General features: G+C 49.7%; 1 protein-coding gene across 1 annotated transcript in view; it reads right to left on the minus strand.

Annotated features, from left to right (window-relative positions):
- hydin (HYDIN axonemal central pair apparatus protein) overlaps positions 1 to 25,432 on the minus strand; it is a 946,920-nt gene that overhangs the window by 163,856 nt on the left and 757,632 nt on the right. Inside the window, exon 28 of the mRNA XM_085992020.1 lies at positions 14,615 to 14,751. Coding sequence (XP_085848146.1) covers positions 14,615 to 14,751 — 137 coding nt within the window. The remainder of the gene's footprint in view (positions 1 to 14,614; positions 14,752 to 25,432) is intronic.

Here is a 25,432-nt window from a genome sequence, read left to right on the forward strand (position 1 = left end):
GTGGAGAGGCTGCAAATGGTGCACGGCGGGCGATTTAAAAGCTGCTGGCTGCAGACTGTGAGTGGGGGGAGGGGTCCGTCATACGCTAATGTGACACTCTTAAGGTGGCACTGAAAATCCAACCCCAGTAGAACGGCAGCGCAGAGATGGGGCAGGACCAGAAGTTTAAAATTTTTGTATTCTGTGCCCCTTACTGAAAGGGTCACTACACAGTAGCCACCGACGTCCGCTGACTGGGCTTTGGAAGCCAAAGAGATCCGATGGCGCGTCGGCAGGACCGGGAGAGAGTAACTGCGCACCGTGTCGGGGTGGATAAAGCTCTCCGTGCTCCCGCTGTCAAAAAGGCAGGTAGTGGTGCGGCCGTTTACCGTAATATCCATCATGGACCTGGACAGTTGATGAGGGAGAGATTGGTCCAGCGTCACGGAGGCCAGCGTATGGTCGAGCGAGTCGATGTGGTCGTCAGATGAGGCGGTGGTTGAGTCCGGGTCCCCCGTGGTTGAAGTCGGAGGCGTCCAAGATGGCGGACAAAATGGCGGCGCCCACGGTCCCGATCCCCACGCGGCTGGGGGAGCCCAAGATGGCGGACAAGATGGCTGCGCCCACGGTTCGCACGCAGCGCTGCTGGCGTTAGCGGTCTTCCCTTTGCAGGCGCTAACGTAGTGACCTTTCTTCCCGCAGCCGGAGCAGGTAGCATTCTTCGCGGGGCAGCGTGCTCTAGGGTGTTTAGCTTGGCCACAAAAATAGCATTTTTGTGCCTTGGACATCGCTGCAGCAGTCGGAGGTGGCGGTCCCATGGCCCAAGATTGCGGCGTCCACGGCGCGGGGCGATGAGGGGAGAAAGCGTCCATATTTCTGTGGGCCGCGTCGAGCGAGAGCGCGAGGGACACTGCCTTTGTCAGGTCTATTTCACCCTTCTCCAGCAGCCTCTGCCGGGAGTAGTCGGACCTTAGACCCGCAACGAAAGCGTCTCGTATCAGTCCCTCCGCATGTGCCGCGGCCGATACTTCCTTGCAGTCGCAGCCGCGTCCGAGTACCCGCAGTGCCCGTAGGAAGGCTTCCACCGATTCCCCGGGCTGCTGTCTGCGAGATCTTAAAAGGTGCCTGGCATAGACCGTGTTAACCGGGCGTGCATACTGCCCTTTCAGTAGGTCGATAGCCGCCGCGTAGGTCGTCGCATCTTGGATTAAAGTATAGACTTGGTGGCTCACCTTCGAGGCCAGGATTTTCAGTTTATTTTCATCAAGAGTCACGGTCGAGGCTTCCAGATACGCCTCAAAGCAACGCAGCCATTGTGCGAATTTAGTCGACGAACCCGCTTCTTGGGGGTCTAGGTCCAGGCATGTTGGTCTGAGGGCTCGCAGCAGCGCCTGCTGCTCAGCGTTTTGCGCCATCGGTTGATCAGCATCCGCAGCCAACATTTAACTTTGGTAATAAAATTGATGCACTATCAATTGCTACAAAAGACTGGAGATTGAGTAAGTAATAAACAGGCTTTTATTACCAAAGAACAGAGCATGCCTCTTGTGGTTGCCTGGTATCCAAAAGGGCCGGAGGCTTCTGAGCAGCGACCTTTATACCCAGCCATGAGGGTGGAGCCAGGGGCGGAGTCAGCTGAGGCATGCACAGACAAGTACAACAATATGCAAGAGTGAACAACAGTACTAACAGTGGTTTACCACATCCAGATGCTGAGGTTCTGCCTCGGGGGAGTAGCAGTGTGTCGGTCGAGCAAGAAGGTGCAGTCCTCTCTCAGGGTGACAGCATTCCTGCTCCCACCACTGTCACTTCCCATTGCACTTGTCGCAGCCTATAACTCAGCCATCACAGACTGCTGCCGCCCATGCAGAGTTGGTGCAGTCTGCAGCCGGGTCTTCCAGGCCCAGAGCTAGTCACGGGCGTCCTGCAAGGTCATCTGCAGTCTCTGGCTCCCAGACTCAGCAGCCTTCCACCAGCCTTGCTGCAGCCACTGGTGCCACATTACGGAGGAGCAGTAGGTTTGGGAGGGGGAATTCCAAAAGGGAGGGAAATCATTGAAGAAGGGGGAGTAAAGAATATTTTAGTAGCAAATGGGAGTAGTTTGTGTTAACAAATTGATGTGTTTGCAAATATATTGTGTTTGTGAAAAAATAGTTCAGTTTGATAAGAAAGAATCGTGTTTGCTGATAAATGGTTGTGTTTGTTTATGAATAGTTGTGTTTCATAAGAGAGAGTTGTATTTGATAATAAATTGTTAATTTGATGTTGCACATTTTGCGATGTTTCTCATTTGACCTTTGCCCGGTGATAGGGGCTGCGAGATGGATGTAATGATGTGGTTGTGCTACGCAAATGCCGTGTGCTATATCATTGATTGGAAGCGCTGTGTAATGAGGCACTCACGCACGGCCCTTGCAAAAGCAAGACTGAGTGCCTCCCTTCTCCGTTGCTGCTGCTCCTCCTCTGCCTCTTCCTCCTCCTGAGGTGGACCTGCAATCCCTGGTGGCAATGGCTGGGCTCTCAGAATGGCCAGGTTGTGCAGCATGCAGCAAACAACAGTGAAAACGGAGAGTCGATCCGGGGAGTACTGCAGGGCTCCTCCAGAGCGGTCAAGGCAGCGGAACCGTTGCTTTAGCACCCCGACTGTCTGTTCGATCAGGTTCCTGGTGGCGGTATGGCTGTCATTGTATGTGTGCTGAGCAGGAGTGTTGGGGTTGCAGAGGGGTGTTGTTGTGTATGTACCTTTAAGAGAATAACTGGTCTCAGACTGCAATACCGGCAGTGACCACCCCTGTATAAAAGGCGCTAGAGAGCCTCCGTTGGTTCGATTCGTTTATACCTTCCACCAGTAAAGATCGTTTTGTTTTCTCTCCTGCTAGTCCATGTCTCAATCATTCACGGACTTAACACTGGCGACAAGTTAGAAACGAACTTACCTGCAACTCAGCAACAGCTCCGACGATGTTGTTGAAGGTCGGAGCCAGAAGAAAAAAAAAGAGTCCATTGAAACTCGAGGAACGGGCGTCGACCGTCAATCATCGGGTTCAAGGCTTTGCAGGAGAGACTGTCCAGAGCCAGGCTGGGTTCCTTGGTCCGTGGTTTCCCAGCTAATCGGGCTGGTGGCAGGTAGTGCTCTGATCCTTCCTGGGCTGCAACGGGGCTGGGCAGCGAGTCGGGAAGCAAGGAGAGAGAGAGAGGGTGGATCATACAGGGCGCGGCCGGTATTTCGAAGCTGGGCAGCGTTCGGGCCTCAGAAGAGGGAGGGAAGTGTCCCACAGGGTCCGCTCCATGACGGGAAAATAATAAAAGAAAAAGACTACGCGCAAGAAACCGTGCAAAGCAGCGCTAACAACAGCGGGGAAGAAGGAAAAGCGCGGGAGGCGCCATTTTGTTAAATCAGAGAAGAAGGCAAAGCACGGGAGGCGCCATTTTAGATTTGCAAGATGCCGAAGACTGGCTGTATCACTGCTTTTGATAATACATTAGAGGACTGGACCACGTATGTGGAAAGAGTCGAGGTATATTTCGAGGCAAACGATATAGCGGAGGGGAAAAAGGCATCGATATTGTTAAACTTAATGGGCGCTAGAACGTACAGCCTATTGCGGGATCTGATTACTCCAGCCAAACCGAAGGCGAAGAGTTTTAACGAAATTGTTGCTGTTCTACAGGGGCACTTAAACCCTGCACCGCTGTTGATAGCAGAAAGATTTAAATTCCACAGGAGAACTCAGCACAAAGATGAGAGCAATGCTGAGTATCTTACGGAACTACGCAAGCTATCAAAGCACTGCCAGTTCGGAGCAGGACTGGCAGATACCCTACGGGACAAATTTGTCTGTGGACTCCTGAGTGAAGGAACACAGAAGAAGTTACTCGCAGAAAAAGAGCTGACGCTAGATAAGGCTTTCAGCGTGGCAGTATCGTATGAAGCAGCAGCCAGGGGAGCTGCAGAAATTCAACAAAAACCACAGGAATACAGCACCCACGAAATGACACGGGGATTTACAAAATGTTATCGCTGCGGCAGAACTAACCATGACCAGAAGGACTGCTGGTCCAAAGACAAAATATGCAGACAATGCGGGAAGATTGGACACATTGCACGAGTTTGTAGGTCTGGGAAGAAGACCAGCGACAACAAAAAGGCTACTAAGGAACCGTACAAGAAAGTACAAAAGATGACGGACAGTAGTTCCGAAGACCAGATGAGCGATAGTGAATCCGGAAACAGAAGACTAAGCTGTCTCAAGCTTCACAATGTAATCGCAAAAGAGGATCACCGAACCATTTTGGTCACTCTCACGATAGCAGGGTCCCAAGTTAAAATGGAATTGGATACAGGATCAGCGCTAACCGTCATGAATCGACGAGACTACGAGCGGCTATTTTCACACATACCCTTGAGAGAGACATCCATCATCTTGACGACGTATACGGGGCAAAAAGTATACCCCAGAGGAAAAATAAGGGTGCCTGTCGAATACAATGGCAAGAAAATACGGAAATTGTATCTCTACATACTGCCAAATGGTAGACCACCGTTATTGGGACGGGAATTGATCAGGAAGATAAACTTAGATTGGCATTCCATTCATGCAATGACAGTGGATGGTAAAAAAGATGAAGACGTCACTCCTGGACGATTGTCAACAATCTTAGCTAACGCCAAAGAGGTATTTCAACAAGAACTGGGCAGGCTTAAAGGCGTAACCGCCTCGTTAAAAATAGAAGAGAATGCAGTTCCCAAGTTTTTCAAAGCGAGACCGGTACCATATGCAATTCGTCCAGCCGTCGAGGCAGAGCTGGAGAATCTGGAGAAGGCGGGCGTGTTGTCTAAGGTCGACTGGAGCGAGTGGGCGACACCCATCGTTCCTGTCATGAAAAAAACGTTAAGCAATAAGTCCAGAGAGCCAAGGAACATTCGCATCTGTGGGGATTTCAAGGTGACGGTGAACCCTGTCCTTCACACTGTACAATATCCTCTTCCAAGGATAGAAGACATCTTCGCCTCACTGTCTGGAGGGAAGCGTTTTACAAAAATTGACCTAGCACAAGCATATTTGCAGATGGAGGTTGAAGAGTCCTCTAGGAAGTATCTCATGATAAACACTCACAAAGGTCTTTACGAATATCATCGATTGGTATTCGGAGTAGCATCGGCTCCGGCGATATGGCAAAGAGCGATGGAACAAGTCCTGCAAGGGATTCCAGGGACTCAGTGTTACTTGGACGACATCCTTGTAACAGGTGAAGATGACAGTGAACACCTTAACAACCTAGAACAGGTGCTCACTAGACTACGGGAACATGGGCTGCGAGCCAACCGCCCCAAGTGCGAATTTTTTAAGAAACAGATATCGTATTGTGGCCACGTGATTGATGAAGAGGGGTTACATAAGTCCCCTGACAAAATTGAAGCGGTTGTTAAGGCCCCAGCGCCTGAAAATGTGTCGCAACTGAGGTCATTCCTCGGGTTGGTGAATTACTATCATAAGTTTTTGCCGAATTTGTCGACAATTCTGCATCCACTGAACGCCCTGCTACGAACGGGGGTAGCATGGAAATGGAGCGATGATTGTAAACGTGCTTTTCAGAAGAGTAAGAACTTAATCACTTCGAAGGAAGTATTGGCTCACTACAACCCAGCACTGCCAATCAGGCTGGCATGTGATGCGTCTCCCTACGGCATTGGGGCGGTACTGTCACATAAATTCCTTAATGGTTTGGAGAGGCCGATAGCTTTTGCGTCACGCTCGTTAACCTCTGCCGAGCGTAACTACGCCCAGATTGACAGAGAGGCCCTCAGCCTAGTGTGGGGGGTGAAGAAGTTCAATCACTATCTGCACGGTCAAAAATTTACTCTACTAACCGATCATCAACCTCTTGTCTCCATTTTCAACCCTCAGAAGGGCGTACCGATAATGACAGCACAACGGCTGCAGAGATGGTCCCTTTTCCTAGGGGCACACCAATATGACATCGAGTCCAGGGGAACTAAACAGCATGGAAATGCTGATGGATTGTCACGTCTACCGTTGCCGACGGTGGAAGAAGAAGACCTTGCAGTGGATCCAATGGAGTTATTCCACTCGACCATAGTCGAATGTCTCCCTGTGACGAATGCAAACATAGAAAAGGAAACACGGAATGACCCGACACTATCACGGGTCTATGATTTAACGGTGAAGGGATGGCCAGCACATGGCGAACCACTGCTGCCAGCATTTTCATCAAGAAGAGAACAGCTGTCAGTGTGCAGAGGAACCTTGATGTGTGGATCCAGAGTAGTAATTCCACCTGTTGATGGATAGAGTGCTCAATGAGCTTCATGAGGGTCATCTGGGTGGGGTAAAAATGAAGAGCTTAGCCAGAGCATTTGTGTGGTGGCCGGGAATCGATGGAGAAATCAAAGAGATGACCAAGAGCTGTGCAGGATGCCAGAAGGTCCAAAACGCCCCACCACAAGCTCCTCTGCATCCATGGGAGTGGTCCTCATCTCCATGGCAAAAGGTGCACATTGATTTTGCTGGTCCCTTCATGGACTCGATGTTTTTAATTGCGGTGGTGCACATTCAAAGTGGCCAGAGGTAATAAAAATGTCCTCAACCACCACGGAAAAAACTATCGCAGTTTTACGAACCATATTCGCCAGGAATGGGCTGCCTGAACAGATTTGCTCTGACAATGGACCACAGTTTGTGTCTGAAGAGTTCCGGAGGTTCTTAAAGAACAATGGTGTTAAGCATTACACATCTGCCCCATATCATCCAGCCACTAATGGATTGGCCGAGAGGTTTGTCCAAACATTCAAGAAGGCTATCAAGGCAATGTGTAATGAAGATATACCCCTACAACACAAGGTGGACAACTTCTTGTTTGCCTACCGGAATGCAACACATGCAGTTACCAACCAAACTCCAGCCATGATGTTCTTCAATCGAAGACTACGATGCCGCTTGGATTTGGTTAAGCCAAACGTCCGAAGAGATGTGGAGAACAGGCAGTTTCAGAATATGAACGAAAGGCCGACCAGGAGTTTTAAGATAGGTCAACCAGTTTTGGCCCGGGACTACCGCACTGAGAAATGGCAGCCAGGAACGATTTGTACACGACAAGGACCTCGCATGTATACGGTGGACGTTGGGGAGAGCATTGTAAGACACCATGCTGACCAGATTCTAGAGTCACTGGAAAACGTCAACTGCACACCACGATCTGATACACCTGGTAATGAAATCGACGTTCCAATTGCAGCTACCGCAGAACCGGTAATATTGGAAGCAGATGAACGAAACAACGACATTGATTTCGACTCAACATTGCCAGAAGAACCTGATACTCCAAAGAGGCGTTATCCAGACAGAATCAGGAAGCCTCCTCAAAGACTGAACTTATAATTGTTTAAACTTAACCAATGTATCTAGCAACAGTAATTGTGATTGTAATTCGTTATCATTAGTGTTAAATGAATGTTATGTACTGTTTATCTAAAAGGGGAGGAATTGTTGTGTATGTACCTTTAAGAGAATAACTGGTCTCAGACTGCAATACCGGCAGTGACCACCCCTGTATAAAAGGCACTAGAGAGCCTCTGTTGGTTAGATTCGTTTATACCTTCCACCAGTAAAGATCGTTTTGTTTTCTCTCCTGCTAGTCCGTGTCTCAATCATTCACGGACTTAACAGGTGTCATCAGCCAGGTGGCGAGTGGATAACCCTTGTCTCCGAGCAGCCAGCCGAGAGCTTTATGTGGTGGGTGGAACAGTGCTGGGAGAGGATGAATGCATCGTGGCTGCTGCCAGGATAGCAGGCATCGATGGCGAGGATGAGCTGTCTGTGGTTGCACACCAACTGAACATTCAGAGAGTGGTAGCCTTTGCGGTTATGGAACACCTCTGCATTGTGATGAGGTGCCCACAATGTTATGTGGGTGCAGTCAATTGCGCCCTGAACCATGGGGAAGCCTGCTATCCTTGCAGAGCCACATGAGCATTCGCTCTGCCTCTCTCTGGTGATGGGGAATGAGATGTACTCCCTTCTCCTTCTGTAGAGAGCGTCTGTTACCTCCCGGATGCAGCAATGGATGGCGAACTGCAAAATTTTCGCAATATCCCCTGTTGAAGCCTGGAAAGAGCTGCTGGCGTAGAAATTGAGAGCAACTGTGACCTTAACTGTCACTGAGAGAGATGTCCTGATCCTGAGCTGAGTCTGGAGGTCTGGCTGCAGGAGGTGGCAGAGCTCTGTGACCACCTCCTTGCTGAAGTGGAGCCTTTTAAGGCACTGCTCCTCTGAGAGATGAATGTAGGAGAAGTGCTCCCGGAAAACCCTGGGAGGGTAAGGCCTCCTGTGGCGAGGTCTGTCGGCCCTCCTCCTACCTCTGGCCACATTAGGCAATCTCTGTCTCTGCATCCGCTGCCTCCAGCGTAGGACAAGGTGGAGTGTCAGTCCAGCCCCCATAACAGAGGAGGTAGAAATGTTCAGAGCAATACAAGTGAAGAAACTGTTAGAGCAGCAACAAAGCAAAGATGGAGAAAATGTGAACGCAGCCAAAATGCTAGCTGACAAGCCAGTAATGAATCTGACCTCCCAATGACCCAGTAGGTGATATCTTTAAATAGCGCCCTGGGAGGGCAATCCCAGGTATCAGCGCCTGCTGTTTCTGTCGTTCTCAGCGACAGGCGGTAAGTCAGGGGAAGCGACTGAATTTTGCATCCGGGGCACTAACGGGGTGTCGCACACTCATTGACGTCACGGTCAGGTGCTAAGTGTTAGCGCCAACATTGAATGCTGACTGAATTTCACGGGCAGCATTGGAATCACCGCGCCCGGACGATAAGCCCTTAGCGCCCTGTTAGCGCCATGCCCGGGTGCTAACAGGAGGCGCCAAGGTACCGAATTTCTAGCTCCCATGTCCCATGTTGTCCAGTGTAATCAATTGCTCTGTGTTTGATTGCACTAGGCAAGCTGGCCTTCTCATTAAACCCTGCCTCCAATTTCTGGAGCCCAGCATTGCTGAGGCACTGATGACAGAAAATATGTTGGAATATGTATTCCTGCCATTAACCTATAATTTAGGAACACAGGAACAGGAGTAGGGCATACATAGATACATGGGGGGAGAAATTTGTGTGTTTAGCGCCACACGTTAGTGCTGAGATGACACTAAAACAGCGTTCAGTGCTCTACCGGCGGCTGATGGCGGTTCAAGTGCCGCACGCCATATCCATCTTGCTGGTAGCACTGCCACTAAACCGGGGACATCGCAATCACTGAGATCATGATGTCAGTGCAACGCTCACTTGACGTCCGATCTCCCAACTTTGTTTTGGCCATTAAAGTTACCGGCTGGAGAAAGCAATGACAGGTTGAGGTGGCAGCAGCAGCAGCAGGAAGCTGCCTCCAGCGATGCTATTTAAAGGGAGCACCACCAATCACTCGCACTGGCAGGGTTTTGCAGTTTGAGTAGCTGTCAGCTACTTCCTGCTATTGCAAGAGTTTTCTTTAGTTAGTTCAAGGTTATTTGGTATCAGGGAGTGTTCTGGCAAGTAAAAAACTCCCTCATTATTTTTGAGACACTTCAAACTACAACACTTGCCAAAAGACATGGGGGCTGTACTGGCAGTCGACCTCGCCCTCCAGCATCTACGGTGGAGGGAGCGGAGGCAGCGAGAAAGACGGGAACATGTGCACAGAGGGAGGAGGAGGACCATCAGGGCTCTTAACAGGAGGTCTTACCCTCCTAGGGTCTTCCGACATCACTTCTCCTACCTTTAATTAAGTGAGGAGCAGCGTATTAGGAATCTTTGCTTCATCAAGGAGGTGGTCACAGAATTCTGCCACCTCCTGCAACCAGACCTCCAGCCTCAGACCAGGGCGACCACAGCTCTCCCAGTGGCAGTCAAGGTCACTGTGGCCCTCAATTTCTTCACCAGCAGACCCTTCCAGTCTGTAGCAGGAGACATAGCTAATATCTCACAGTTCTACATCCATCGCTGCATCTGGGAGGTCATTGAGGCTCTCTACACCAGGAGAAGGGACTACATTGGCTTCCTGATCACCAGAGAGAAGCAGGACAAGTGCTCATGTGGCTTTGCCAGGATAGCGAGCTTCCTGATGATGCAGGGCATGAAGCTTGTGGTACAGATGGTGGTATGTAGCATTTGTTGAAGCCTTCACTCACCCTGACCACCCGTGTGAGGTCGTTAAACTTCTTACTGCACTGGGTGTGGGTCCTGGGGACCACAGTTTTGCCCGTAACGTGGTGTGCTACCTCCCTCCACATAGTGCGGCAGACTTGTGGCGAGGGCCTCCTGCCAATTGGCGAGTACAGGACCGCCCGCCTTCTCTTCACCGCGAAAACCAATGCCTCCAGAGCCTCATCGGAGAACCTCCGGGCTCATTCCCTGGGGCAACGATCTGCCATCAGGATTTGTAAAGAACCCTTCCTTCTCCTTCTCCTTCTCCTTGACCTTCTTCTTATGTTTGTTGGGGCAGCTACACACCCAATAATCCTGACAATAAGGTGCTACAGCATCAATAAACCTCTCCTTTACATACTGAAAAAAGCCTGTGGCAATCGTTACTTGCAATTAGACTGCCCCCGATATTGGTCCAGCTTGTCAGTGTAACACCAATAAGCTTGAGTTTTTAGACTAGAATCATGACTACTATCATTTCAATGAGGAGTGAGCACGAATTTTGCATGCATCCTAGACGATTTTCAGGTGGCACGGCTTAATTTTTTTTAGTCTAAACACTGCCCATTTCTTGGCTATAATGAATTTCTAGCCCATAGAATGTACAGCACAGAAACAGACCATTCAGTCCAACTGGTCCATGCTGGTGTTTATGCTCCACACGAGCCTCCTCCCACCTTACTTCATCTAACCTTCACTGCATATCCTCTATTCCTTTCTCCCTCATGTGCTTATCTAGCTTCCCCTTAAATGCATCTATGCTATCCACCTCAATTACTCCATGTAGATTCGAACCGTTCTCTGGGTAAAGATGTTTCTCCTGAATTCTTTATGGATTTATTATTGACTATCTTATATTTATGGCCCCTAGTTTTGGTCTTCCCCACAAGTGGAAACATCTTCTCTATGTCTACTCTATCAAACTCCTTCATAATTTGAAAGATGTCTATTAGGTCACCCCTCAGCCTTCTCCTTTCTAATTATTATTTCATTTTCCCTTTGGTGCATGTGATGCATATCGTCACTTGCAGTTTTCCTTTTACAACAACACTGCTGTATTACAGGTATTTTCTCTTCTGCAGTCACCACACTTCATAGCTGAGTCAATATGGTGGCAAAGCATATTCAAGGATCAATGTACTGCAGACAGGGAGGAAATTGCTGAATTACAGATTTGTAGGGAAGGATCAGGTGGAGGCAGGTATTTTTTCAAAAGAAGAGAAGTAAAATTAAAGAAGAGAATCTGAAGGAAACACACTCGTATGCTTCAGCCAACACCCAAATCCGTTCCAACTAGCAGCTAGGATGTGTGGAAGAGCAGATTCGCTCAGATATCATTCTGGTTAATCTGCGTTGCACCCTCTCCAAGGCCAATATATCCTGCCTGAGGTTCAGTGCCCAGAAATTGATAAACATAATGGCTCAGGCCCCAGTACAGATCCCTGGGTGACACCACTGGTCACTTCCTGCCAATTGGAGTGCATACCCATTATCCCGACTCTCTGTCTCCTACCTCCTAACTAATTCCCTACCCATGTCAATTGCGTTGCCTCCAATTCCATTTTTGCTAACAGTCTCCTGTGTGGAACTTTACAACAACAAGTATTTATATAGCGCTTTAACGTAGTAAAACATCCCAAGGCACTTCACAGGATTATTAAAAGACAAAATTTGACACCGAGCCACATAAGGAGAAATTAGGGCAGATGAGAGGTAGGTTTTAAGGAGCGTTTTAAAGCAGGAAAGAGAGGTAGCGAGACGGAGAGGTTTAGGCAGGGAATTCCAGAGCCTAGAGCCTAGGCAACAGAAGGCACGGCCACCAAAGGTTGAGCGATTATAATCAGGGATGCTCAAGAGGGCAGAATTAGAGGAGCGCAGCTATCTCGGGGGGTTGTGGGGCTGAAGGAAATTACAGAGATAGGAAGGGGCAAGGCCAAAGAGGGATTTGAAAACAAGGATGAGAATTTTGAAATCGAGGCGTTGCTTAACCGGGAGCCAATGTAGGTCAGAGAGCACAGGGGTGATGGGTGAACAGGACTTGGTGTGAGTTAGGACTCGGACAGCAGAGTTTTGGATGACCTCAGGTTTACGTAGGGTAGAATGTGGGAGGCCAGCCAGGAGTGAGTTGGAATAGTCAAGTCTAGAGGTAACAAAGGCATGGATTTCAACAGCGGATGAGCTGAGGCAAGGGCGGAGACAGACGATGTTACGGGAGGTGGAAATAGGCATTCTTAGTTATGCTGCGGATATGTAGTCGGAAGCTCATTTCAGGGTCAAATATGACACCAAGGTTGCGAACAGTGTGGTTCATCTCAGACAGATGCTAGGGAGAGGGATGGAGTGAGTGGCTCACCATATTGCTCACCCATATTCAATGCTCTCTCATCACTTCTGGCAGAAAATCACAGAAGTGGTGGAATACACTGGGAACTGACAGATGGCCCAATGTCACAATTGTTTGAACCCACCGCAAAACAGGTGGAAACAAAGAGGTGGATTCAGACAGGGTCTCTTTCTTTGCACTGTTATTTCTGTATCAGTAGGCCAGAGGGGGGGTCGGAGATCGGGAGATGTCGGAAGGCTGGAGGGGAGATCAGGGGCCGGTGAGGAGAGGGAGGTGCATTGGAAGGTCAGAGGGAGGATCGGAGATCGGAGGCCTCATGGAATGGGGGCGGGGATGGCAGAGGCCAAGCGGGGGCAGAGGTCGGAAGGGTCGGGGGAGGTGGGATCTGATCGCGGGGGGTTGGCAAGGCAGGTACGCTGGGTCCAGCAGGTAAGTGGAAAGGCACTTACCGCCTGGATTCAGCAGTCCTCACCTTCCTTTAGCTGCCAGGTTCCCCGAGGCCCGCGAAATCCGGCCGCCCAGAGTTAAATTTAACCCAGAGTATTGCTTCAAGGTAAATCTTGACACTGAAACAAGGCTCCAGACAAATTTTGGGCTGATATCAGAAAGTTCTTCATGCAAAGAATGATTGATGTACTTCTGGGTAGGGCAACGGAAGTAAAAAAAATGGGACTCACTTCAAAGCCAGTTAAATGTTGTGATGGAGGCACTTTAGGCTTTCCTAGATAGATGGATGAGCTGGGATGTGCTGTACATATTTGTGCTGTAAATTGTGATGCCCCTTTGAACTCAGGAGGTTGAATAATTGTAACATGCAGAAGGCTGCCAGGAATCTGAACCTTTGCTTAAGGATGCCAAATGTGTGCTGGACCAAGACCCTGATAGCAGCATGAGCCCAAGTATATTGCTCTTCACCTCTTGCTCTTGGGTTCCCCAATGTGGCAAGCTGCAGTGGATAGTCAACAGCCATCCATTGAGTGGCCCATCAAATAAAGTTGAAATCATGGATTGCTATAAAAGTAATGAACCAGGGCAATTTTTAGGGTAACAGCCATTAACATGGATGATTTGGTACCTGCTGTCACAGACCAGCTGCAGTCTCCTTGTGGGGGCCATGCGGCAATTTGCATGCTATTTTGGGGAAACCAGTCAGACGGTTAAAAGTTGCTGCTTGTTTTCCATAGGGAAATTGATGAACTGAGAGGCTCAGGCAAACAAAGCACCCGTGACCTACATGATGCGGCTGTGTGTTGGTTGAGAGATTTAGCAAATATCTCCTGCTGTTGATTGGAACGACACTGTAAGCATAAAAGTTCAAGGCTGCGGTCACTTTGACTGTGACTGTTGCTGAATTGGTTTGCAGGTCCAGCTGCAGAAGTGTACAAAGGTCAGTGATGGCCTCCTTGGGAAATGCAAATTTTGTTCGACACATCCAGGTACAAAAGTGTGAACCATAGACTCAGTATAAGGATGGAACCTTATTGTTCACCTTATTGTATGAACACAGCTGTTCCAGTTCACCTTCTTTGATCTGCTACAGACTGCAACTAGAGAGAAAGAAAGATAACCAGACTGATACCCATAGCTCCTCTCCAACTATGACCATTCCCCTGGGGAAGCAGCTTTAAGGGGTTCTCCGCTAGGCTCCAATAAGTTTCAGCAGCTTTCTTTCTGCTACAACTGCAACGTAGCTCAGAAGCCATGAATTACAAACAGCTGCACAGAAATCAGAAAAACAGCAGTACACCTTTAAGCAGTAAAGACCCAACTTTAAGGAAGAGGCTGCTGTGCAGTGCCTGTTTTATTTTGGCACTGTCCAGGCACACTGAACACATTACAGGGCCTAGCTCACAATAGGTTCCCAGGTTCTGAAGGTCACAGATGCTGAGCAGGCCTCAGTGCCCATAATTTGAGGAGAATGTGTCTAATGCCACAGGCGCTAAAGGCCCCCCTAACTGTACTACAACAATTGCATCAACATCTATAAATTGTGAGGAAAAGGGGGAAATTTACAGTTTATATTGTATTTTCTGCAAAATAAATGCGTATTTAGCTTTGAACCATCGCCTTTCCTTGCACCACAGATTCCTTACCTGTCTTCTTAAGAGCATGTTGGGTAGTGTGAAAGGATACCGGCAAAAAGCCTGTGTTCGTAATCTTGACGATATGTAACTTGACAGTGCCGAGGATTACAAATCCAAAGTCCAGGACAAACTCAGGCAAATGACATCTGCAAAAAATAATACTCTAGCTGTAATACACGCATAATATTATTAATTTCCAACAATATAAGCCATGACTCCATGACCCAGCACTCCAAGCAGGGAACGCATAGAATCATAGAATGATACAGCACAGAAGGAAACCATTCGGCCCATTGTGTCTGTGCCGGCTCTTTGAAAGAACTCTCCAATTAGTTCCATTCCCCTGCTCTTTCCCCATAGCCCTGCAAATTTTTCTCAGGAAATCACAGGCAGTCACTCCGATTATTTCGGGATTTATTACAACTTATTTATTATAAGGCCAGGCAGATCAAAACTAAAGCAAAACTGGTTTCTACATTTACTTGTACTGAAGGTTCATTGGAATGGGCACATTTGGGTGATGGAATCTTGTAACTCATTCACTTTCATTGGCTTTCTTGGCTTCACTAGCTCCTCGAATCTCAACTGGAGTCCCATATCTCCTCCCTTGGTCTCCAAGAAGCTTGCTTTCCTCTTTAATGCCACACTTATGTTGTTATTATGATGCTGTGCACTGGGTGCAGCCAACCTATATTATGACACACTGAAGCCTGCTGTGCACCCACTGTGTGGCATTGAGTACCAGATGTACACTAGTCTCAAAATAAGGTCTCAGCACCTGAACTGCACTACTGGAGCTCAGCATACATATAAAATGGGTGATGCATGGTTGTCCTATGCAGCTATGTTTGCTACTCATAGAATCATAGAATGATACAGCATAGAAGGAAGTCATTCAGCCCATCGTGCCTGTGCCAACTCTTTGAAATAACTATCCAATTAGTCCCACTTCCCTCCCCTTTCCCCATAGCCCTGCAAATGCTTCCCTTCAAATATTTATCTCTAATTCCCTTTTGAAAGTTATTATTGAATCTGCTTCCACCACCCTTTCAGACAGTGCATTCCAGATCATAACAACTTGCTGAGCAAAAAAAAATTCTCATATCGCCTCTGGTTCTTTTGTCAATTATCTTAAATCTGTGTCCTCTGGTTACCAACCCTTCTGCCACTGGAAACAGTTTCTCCTTATTTACTCTATCAAAACCCTTCATGATTTTGAACACCTCTATTAAATCCCCCCTTAACCTTCTCTGCTTTAAGGAGAACAATCCCAGCTTCTCTAGTCTCACCACGTAACTGAAGTCCTGCATCCCTGGTACCATTCTAGTAAATCTCCTCTGTACCTACTCTGAGGCCTTGACATCCTACCTAAAGTGTTGGGCCCAGAATTGGACACAATACTCCAGCTGAGGCCTAACCAGTGATTTATAAAGGTTTAACATAACTTCCTTGCTTCTCTACTCTATGCCTCTATTTATAAAGCCATAGATCCCATATGTTTTTAACAGCTTTCTCAACTTGTCCTGCTACCTTCAAATATTTGTGTACATACACCCCCTCTGTTGCTGCACCCTGTTTAAAATTGTGCCATTTAGTTGAAACTGCCTCTCCTCATTTTTCCTACCAAAATGCATCACTTTATACTTCTCTGCGTTAAATTGCATCTGCCATGTGTCTGCCCATTTCACCAGTCTGCCTATGTCCTCCTGAAGTCTGTTACTAGCCTCCTCACTGTTTGCTGCATTTCCAAGTTTCATGTCATCTGAAAACTTTGAAAGTATGCCCTGTATACCCAAGTCTAGGTCATTGATATATATCAAAAAGAGCAGTGGTCTGCATACCGGCCCCTGGGGACACCACTGTATACCTCCCTCCAGTCTGAAAAACAACTGTTCACCACTACTCTCTGCTTTTTGTCTTTCAGCTAATTTCATATCCGCGCAACCATTGCCCCTTTAATCCCATGGGCTTCAATTAGGCTAACAAGTCTATTATGTGGTACCTTATCAAAAGCCTTTTGAAAATCTATATACACATCAACCGCACTAACCTCATCAACCCTCTTCACTACTTCATCAAAGAACTCAATCAAGTTAGTCAAACACGATTTTTCTTTAACGAATCTGTGCTGACTTTCATTGAATAACCTATGTGTTTCCAAATGACGATTAATTTTGTCTCGGATTATTGTCTTTAAAAGTTTCCCCACCACCGACATCAGGTTGACTGGCCTGTAGTTGCTGGGTTCATCTCCTCTCGCCTTTTTTGAACAGGGGTGTAACATTTGCAATCCTCTGGTCCTCCGGCACCGCACCTATATCTAAGCAAGACTGTGGCCAGAGCCTCCACTATCTCCACCCTTACTTCCCTCAGCAACCTAGGATACATCCCATCCAGACCGGGTGACCTTTCTACTTTGGGCACTGCCAATCCTTTAAGTAACTCCTCTTTATATATTTTCAACCTACCCAATTTCTCTCCTACCTCCTCCTTTACTGCGACATTGGCAGCAATCTCTTTAGTGAAGACAGATGCAAAGTATTCATTTAGTACCTCAGCCATGTTCTCTGCCTCCACAAGAAGATCATCTTTTTGGTCTTAATCAGCCCCACCCTACCTTTAACTACCCTTTTATTATTTATATGCTTATAAAAGACTTTTGGATTCCCTTTTATGTTACCCGCTAATCTATTCTCATACACTCTCTTTGCCCCTCTTATTTCCTCTTTCAGTTCTCCTCTGTATTTCTGTATTCAGTTTGGCATTTTACTGTACTATGAACCTGACATTTATCATAAGCCTCCTTTTTCTGTTTCATTTTAATCTTTATAGACTAGAAATTGGATAAGGCCTGAAAACAGGAGGGGGCACCACCCAGCGCTATCTGCCTGTGCCCGTTCTCAGTGGGATGTCCTATACCCACATGGGGGCAAGAGGCCTTCAAGGTTGAACAGCACTAGGATCTGGGAGGAGATAGCTCAATCCATCACTGCGACGTGTGTTGTCCCCAGGACCTGAATCCAGAGCCGCAAAAAGTCTAATGACCTCACACGACTGGTCAAGGTGAGTGAAGGCTTCAGCAAATGCCATATCCCACCATCTGAACCACAAGCCTCACACACTGCTTAATGCACCATGCCCCCAGCACTCACCTACCAACAATCTCTAGCTATCACCACTCACGCCTCGTAATTATAGCTTCACTTCACCCTCACACATTTACCACTGCTGCAAGACTCACACCCACATCTCGCACCTTGCACATACTGCCAGCTATTCACCCATGGCAGGCATATCATCCAAACACATTGCACCACACGCACTGACACACTTCCCTTTCTCTTGCAGGCAAAGGTGGCTCATAACCGCAGAGAGCAACAGCAGACAGGAGGCTGCCAAGTGAGGGTTGAGAACCTAACCGACCTGGAGGAAGCAGTGTGCCACATAATTGGAGGGGCTGTGACAGTTCGTGACGAGCGGAGAAGTGGAAAGCATCACTGATGATGACGGTATGACGATACTTAATCCTTCTTCTCACATCCCACTTCCTCCTCATCCCACAACCTCCTCTCACTTAAAAGCTGCTGATGGTGTATGCATAGATATCTTGTTTTCCCCCCTCCCCTCACTACAACCCAACCCTTGTGCCTTTCTGCTTCCAGATACGCAACAACTGCAACCTGACCAGCCTGTCCCTGAACTTGAGGAAGACATGGACGAGGAAAAGAAGACACATCGGCACTGCACCTGACACTCGCAGACACCAGCTCAGATAATGGCACTGCGCCTACTTTAGAGGGTAGTATAGAGGCGGAATCTGCACGTGGTGAGTCACCAGCATGGGTAGGTTGCAACCAGGCGAGGGGGAAAGGATGGCTCTGGTGCCAGCTCCATGGAAGGCGAGTTTGCGCACATGTTCTGCTCCACAGGACTCAGATGATGACCTTGATGGGGCGGTCTTCAGAAGAAGGGTATGCACACGGAAATGCTAGGTGCAATGGCAAGCCTTTCAACGAGCCTCTTGTCAGTGTCAAGGAGCATGGAGGAGTCCAGCTCCAACATTGCACGGGACTTTGCGCAGAGCTTGGAGCCCATGATTTCCAGGATGGAAATGATGGGCAACTCCATGAGAGACCTTATGGACCAAAAGATGATGCTGGGTGTGATGAGCGATCTTGCAGCTTCCATTGCAGCACAGGCGGAAGCGACCCAACGTATCAGTGCTGCAGTGGAAGCGCAGACTGTTCTCCTGCAGTCTCAGCTTTACGAGTGTCGAAAGGAGCTTGCAGGGTATCGCAGTAGTCCAGCCATCTGTGCTCCAACAGATTGCTAGGAATGCTGAAGCGCAGCCCCGGTGGAGTGGCAGTGGCTCCGTGGAGCAAGAACCTGCTGTCGTCTCTCAAGGTGATAGCATTCCTATTCCCACCACTGCCACTCCGCCAGTGCCTTTGCTGCTGTTTGTCAGCCAACCAGCTCAGACTGCTGCCGCCCATGCCGAGGTGGTGCAGTCTATAGCCGGGACCTTCTAGGTCAACAGCTGGTCGAGGTCATCCTGCAAGGCCATCTGTAGTCTCTCACACTGAAAGTCAGCAGCCTTCCACCAGCCATGCTGCAGCCACTGGGGGAGCACTTTGTAGGAGCATTAGAGTAGGAAAGGGCACACAAATGACAGGCACTAAGGGAATGCACAAGGGTGATTAGTTGACTTTGTTCTTTCGATTTGAATTTGATAAATTTATGATTTTTGTTTGGAATGTGTGTTTTGGGGTGGCCTTCATTTCAGCTTTGTGCCCAGGGGGACGCTGTGATGTTCTGTGACAGAGGGATGGTATGATGGGGAACTGGTGAGCAACGGGGATCTGGGGTTTCATTCACTGGAACCGGAGTCTGATAAGGCGCTCACGGACAGCCCTTCCGGAACGGAGATGTGCTGCTGGCCTCCTCCCTTCCTCCTCCTCCTCCTTCTGAGGTGGTCCCGGAACCCATGATGGCAAGGGCTGCACGCTCATGATGGCCAAGTTGGGGAGCATGTAGCAGACCACTACGAAATGGGACGCCCGTTCAGCCAAGTACTGGAGACCTCCTCCTGAGTGGTCAATGCAGTGGAACTGTTACTTGAGCACCCCTATGGTCCACTCGATGATGTTCCTCGTGGCAGCATGGCTATCATTATATGAGTGCTGGCTATGAGGGGTGGGGATGCAGAGGGGAGTCATCAGCCAGGTGCAAAGCGGATAGCCCTTGTCTCCAAGCAGCCACCCTCGGGTTTGACATGGTGGCTGAAAGAGTGCGGGCACACCGGACTGGCACAGAATGAAGGCATCATGACTGCTGCCAGGATAGCTGGCTTTCACCATCATGAAGCGCTGGGCATGTACGCACAAGAACTGTACATTAAGTGAGTGGTAGCCTTTGCGGTTACGGGACATCTCAGGATTGGTATACGGCGCCCTGCACCATGGAAAAGCCACATGCACGCTCGTCCTGCTTCTCTCTGTTCAGAGAGAAGACAAAGAAGTCCCTTCTCCTGGAGTAGAGGACCTCTGTGACCTCCTGGATGCAGCAATGGACGGTGAACTGGTTAGCTATGTCACCTGCTGCAGGCTGAAAGGATCCGGTGGTGAAAAAATTGAGGGCCACGGTGACCTCGAGGGCCACTTGGCGAGCCGTCGTCGCCCTAATCTGAGGCTGCAGGTCTGGTTCCAAGAGGTGGCAGAGTTCTGTGACCACCACCCTTGGTGAAGCAGAGCCTCACAATAGCCTGCTCGTGGCTTAAGTAGGGTAGGAGAAGTGCTCTCGGAAGACTCTAGGTGGGTAAGGCCTCCTGCTGAGAGCCCTCCTGCCCCTCCTCCCTCTGCGTGGATCTTTTCCTCTTCTTCACTACCTCCGCTCCATCTCCCAGTCATACTCCCATGACTGTGAGCAAGTGGTGTGAGCAGAACTCTTTAAATGAGAAGCAAGGCATTCTCCACTTGCAGCAACACTCCCTGGGACCTCAGCAACTTTAAATAACTATAGAAAGCTCCAAACAGTTGCACAAACTTAGACAGAGCCAGTAGAAATTATAAAGCAAGTTAGCTGCAAGTTGTTGATGATCTCTTTAAATAGCGCTGCTGGGGGGTCTTCCCGCTACTGAACACTTGGTCATCTGATCATGATTAGGAGAGGGCGTTAAAAGGAGCAGCCATCCAAAATGGCAGATCATGCGTCAAATCAGCATTGCACACTCATTGAGGTAACAATCTGCCTCATTTAAATATCTGGAGCGAGCGCTGACAACGGCAGCGCTACTGACCTCCCCAAAATGACGGCTCCTGCGGGACCCGCTACAAGCGGGCAGAAGCGAGTCAGCTGTCATTTTTTCATCAAAACCGGCCATAATGGCTGCACTAAACCCCAGAAATCCATGGCCTATATCTTCAGTCATCCAGGGAGCTCTGGTTTTGGGTGCCCTTCCTTTTCCGCTCGTGGGTGGAACAGCAGGATCAGAGGGTGGAACAGCAGGATCAGAGGAGATCATGCAGTACAGGCAGGCCTGGGCCTTCAAGGGGAACTTGGAGGTGGTGGTGTTCCCATGCGGCTGCTGCCCTTGTCCTTCTAGGTGGAAGAGGTCGCGGGTTTGGGTGGTGCTGCCGAAGAAGCCTTGGCAAGTTGCTGCAGTGCATCTTGTAGATGGTACACACTGTAGCCACGGTATGCTGGTGGTGGAGGGAGTGAATGTTTAAGGTGGTGGATGGGTGCCAATCAAGTGGGTTGCTTTGTCCTGGATGGTGTCGAGCTTCTTGAGTGTTGTTGGAGCTGCACTCATTCAGGCAAGTGGAGAGAATTCCATCACACTCCTAACTTGCGCCTTGTAGATGGTGGAAAGGCTTTGGGAAGTCAGGAGGTGAGACACTCGCCGCAGAATACCTAGCCTCTGACCTGCTCTTGTTGCCACAGTATTTATTTGGCTGGTCCAGTTAAGTTTCTGGTCAATGGTGACCCCCAGGATGTTGATGGTGGGGGATTTGGCGATGATAATGCCGTTGAATGTCATGGGGCAGTGGTTCGACTCTCGCTTGTTGAAGATAGTCACTGCCTGGCACTTCTGTGGCGCGAATGTTACTTGCCACTTATGAGCCCAAGCCTGAACGTCTTGGTCTTGCTGCATGTGGGCATGGACTGCTTCATTATGAGGAGTTGCGAATAGCACTGAACACTGTGCAGTCATCAGCGAACATTCCCATTTCTGACCTTATGTTGGAGGGAAGGTCATTGATGAAGCAGCTGAAGATGGTTGGGCCTAGGACACTGCCCTGAGGAACTCCTGCAGCGATGTCCTGGGGCTGTGATGATTGACCTTCAACCACCGCAACCATCTTCCTTTGTGCTAGGTATGTCTCCAGCCAGTGGAGCCTTTTGCCCCTGATTCCTATTGACTTCAGTTTTACTAGGGCTCCTTGATGCCACACTCGGTCAAATGCTGCCTTAATGTCAAGGGCAATCACTCTCACCTCACCTCTGGAATTCAGCTCTTTTTGCCCATATTTGGACCAAGGCAGTAATGAGGTCTGGGGCCGATTGGTCCTGGCAGAACCCAAACTGAGCATCAGTGAGTAGGTTATTGGTGAGTAAGTGCTGCTTGATAGCACTGTCAATGACACCTTTCATCACTTTGCTAATGATTGAGAGTAGACTGATGGGGCGGTAATTGGCCAGATTGGATTTGTCCTGTTTTTTGTGAACAGGACATACCTGGGCAGTTTTCCACATTGTCGGATAGATGCCAGTGTTGTAGCTGTACTGGAACAGCTTGGCTAGAGGTGCGGCTAGTTCTGGAGCACAAGTCTTCAGCACGATAGCCGGGATGTTGTTAGGGCCCATAGCCTTTGCTGTATCCAGTGCGCTCAGCCGTTTCTTGATATCATGTGGAGTGAATCGAATTGGCTGAAGACTGGCTTCTGTGATGGTGGGGACCTCAGGAGGAGGCCGATATGGATCATTCACTTGGCACTTCTGGCTGATGATGGTTGCAAACGCTTCAGCCTTGTCTTTTGCACTCACGTGCTGGGCTCCACCATCATTGAGGATGGGGATATTCATGGAGCCTCCTCCTCCCGTTAGTTGTTTAATGGTCCACCACCATTCACAACTGGATGTGGCAGGACTTTGATCTGATCCGTTGATTTTGGGATCACTTAGCCCTGTCTATAGCATGCTGCTTCCACTTTTTAGTATGCCTGTAGTCCTGTGTTGCAGCTTCCCCAGTTTGGCACATCATTTTTAGGTATGCCCGGTGCTGCTCCTGGCATGCTCTTCTACCCTCCTTATTGAACCAGGGTTCATCCCCTGGCTTGATGGTAATGGTAGAGTGAGGGATATGCCAGGCCATGAGGTTACAGGTTGTGGTGGAATACAATTCTGGAATGACTACCACCTGATGCACATTACACCTTGCCCTGAATAGGGCTATTGCTATACAACAGGTGAAGAAGTCGAGAACCTGCTTCAACCATGGCAGAAGAGGACCCCAGTCATCAGTGACTTGATGTGAGTCTGAGAAAATGGGGATAGCGGGTACCTTGTGTCGGTTGCTTGCTTGGCTTTTGGTTCATGCCCCATTTCACAGGTCAAAAAGCAAACAAATTGGCATGGTAGTAATATTGCTCATAGTGCTGAAACATGGGCATGGCTGTGCAGCTGGAAAGTAAATAAGCAGTTACTGAGTGCATTCTCCCTCTATGATGCTCTAAGTTTACAGTGCAAGCCACCAAGCTTACATTTTAAGCAGAGGAAGATACAGGGGAATGGGGTGAGAGCAGGTCAGTGGAATTAGTTTTGAATTAATACAGGGCTTGGGGAGATAGCAGGGTAGTGTGATTAATTTTGGATTGCTGTTGCGAAGAGCTGGGATATACATATCACAGAATCACAGAAACCCCACAATGCAGATAGAGGCCATTTCGGCCATCGAGCCTGCACCGACACATATCCCACCCGATCCCTATAACCCCCACATATCCCACCCTATCCCCGTAACCCCACGTATTTAATCCCCCTAACACTAAGGGTCAATTTATCATAGCCAATCAACCTAACCCGCACATCTTTGGACTGTGGGAGGAAACCGGAGCACCCGGAGGAAACCCACGCAAACACGGGGAGAATGTGCAAACTCCACACAGACAGTCACCCGAGGCCAGATTCGAACCCGGGTCCCTGGCGCTGTGAGGCAACAGTGCTAACCACTATGCCACCGTGCCGCCCCCTATAGTGGCTTTCTGTGCTGGTAGAGGTCATCTATGATTCCGTGAAGTGCTGTTAAGATGCATTATCGGGCAACAATGTAAAAATTAAACGAAGTAGTGAACATGCTTACATAGGAAGACTAGCTGAAGTGCCCGGCGGTGCCGAGGGTTTTTTGAGGGCATGTTGTTGTTGGAAGAGAGAGAGAGAGAGAGAGCGACTGGGGGAAGAGAGAGCGACTGGGGGATGAGAGAGAGCTACTGGGGGGAAGAGAGAGCGACTGGGGAAAGAGAGAGAGAGACTGGGGGAAAGAGAGAGACTGGGGGAGAGAGAGAGAGAGACTGGGGGAGAGAAAGAGTGACTGGGGGAGAGAGAGAGAGACTGGGGGGGAGAGAGAGACTGGGTGAGAGAGAGAGAGACTGGGGGAGAGAGAGAGAGACTGGGGGAGAGAGAGAGAGACTGGGGAGAGAGAGAGAGACTGGGAGAGAGAGAGAGACTGGGGAGAGAGAGAGAGACTGGGGAGAGAGAGAGGGAGACTGGGGGAGAGAGAGAGACTGGGGGAGAGAGGGAGAGAGACAGGGGGAGAGAGAGAGAGACAGGGGGAGAGAGAGAGAGACTGGGGAGAGAGAGACTGGGGAGAGAGAGAGAGTGGGGGAGAGAGAGAGAGTGTGGGGGAGAGAGAGATAGAGTGGGGGAGAGAGAGAGAGTGGGGGAGAGAGAGAGAGTGGGGGAGAGAGAGAGAGAGTGGGGAGAGAGAGAGAGAGAGTGGGGGAGAGAGAGAGAGAGTGGGGGAGAGAGAGAGAGAGGGGGAGAGAGAGAGAGAGTGGGGGAGAGAGAGAGAGTGGGGGAGAGAGAGAGTGGGGGAGAGAGAGAGAGTGGGGGAGAGAGAGAGAGAGTGGGGGAGAGAGAGAGAGAGTGGGGGAGAGAGAGAGAGTAGGAGTGTAAGAGAGAGAGTGGGAGTGTGAGAGAGAGAGAGACTGGGAGTGAGAGAGAGAGAGAGATGGAGAGAGAGACAAAGAGAGAGGGAGAGAGAGAGACAGAGGGAAAGAGAGAGAGACAGAGAGGGAAGGAGAGAGAGAGGGAAGGAGAGAAAGGGGAAAGGGGTGGGGGAAAGGGGGGGTGGGAGGGGGAGAAAGGGGGGTGGGAGGGGGGGAAAGGAGGGGTGGGAGGGGGAGGGGGCTGTGGGGGGGAAGGGGGTGTGGGGGAGAATGGGGGTGTGGGGGGGAAGGGAGGGGGAAGGGGTGTGTGGGAGGGGGGAAGGGGGTTTGTGGGAGGGGGGAAGGGGGGGTGTGGGGGGGGAAGGGGGGTGTGTGGAAGGGGGGGAAGGGGGTGTGGGAAGGGAGGGTGTGGGAGGGGGGGAAGGGGGTGTGTGGGAGGGGGGGAGGGGGTGTTTGGGAGGGGGGAAGGGGGTGTGTGGGGGGGGAAGGGGGTGTGTGGGAGGGGAGGAAGGGGGTGTGTGGGAAGGGGGGGAAGGGGTGTGTGGGAGCGGGGGTGAAGTGGGTGTGTGGGAGGGGAGTGAAGGGGGTGTGTGGGGGGGGGAAGGGGGTGTGTGGGGGGGAGGGGGGGAAAGGGAGAGGGGGAGCCAGCAGACCCTCTCCCCTC

Source organism: Somniosus microcephalus, chromosome 6 (genome assembly GCF_052327205.1).
Source record: "Somniosus microcephalus isolate GS21.2 chromosome 6, FLI_Smic_1.0, whole genome shotgun sequence".
NCBI lineage: Eukaryota > Metazoa > Chordata > Chondrichthyes > Squaliformes > Somniosidae > Somniosus > Somniosus microcephalus.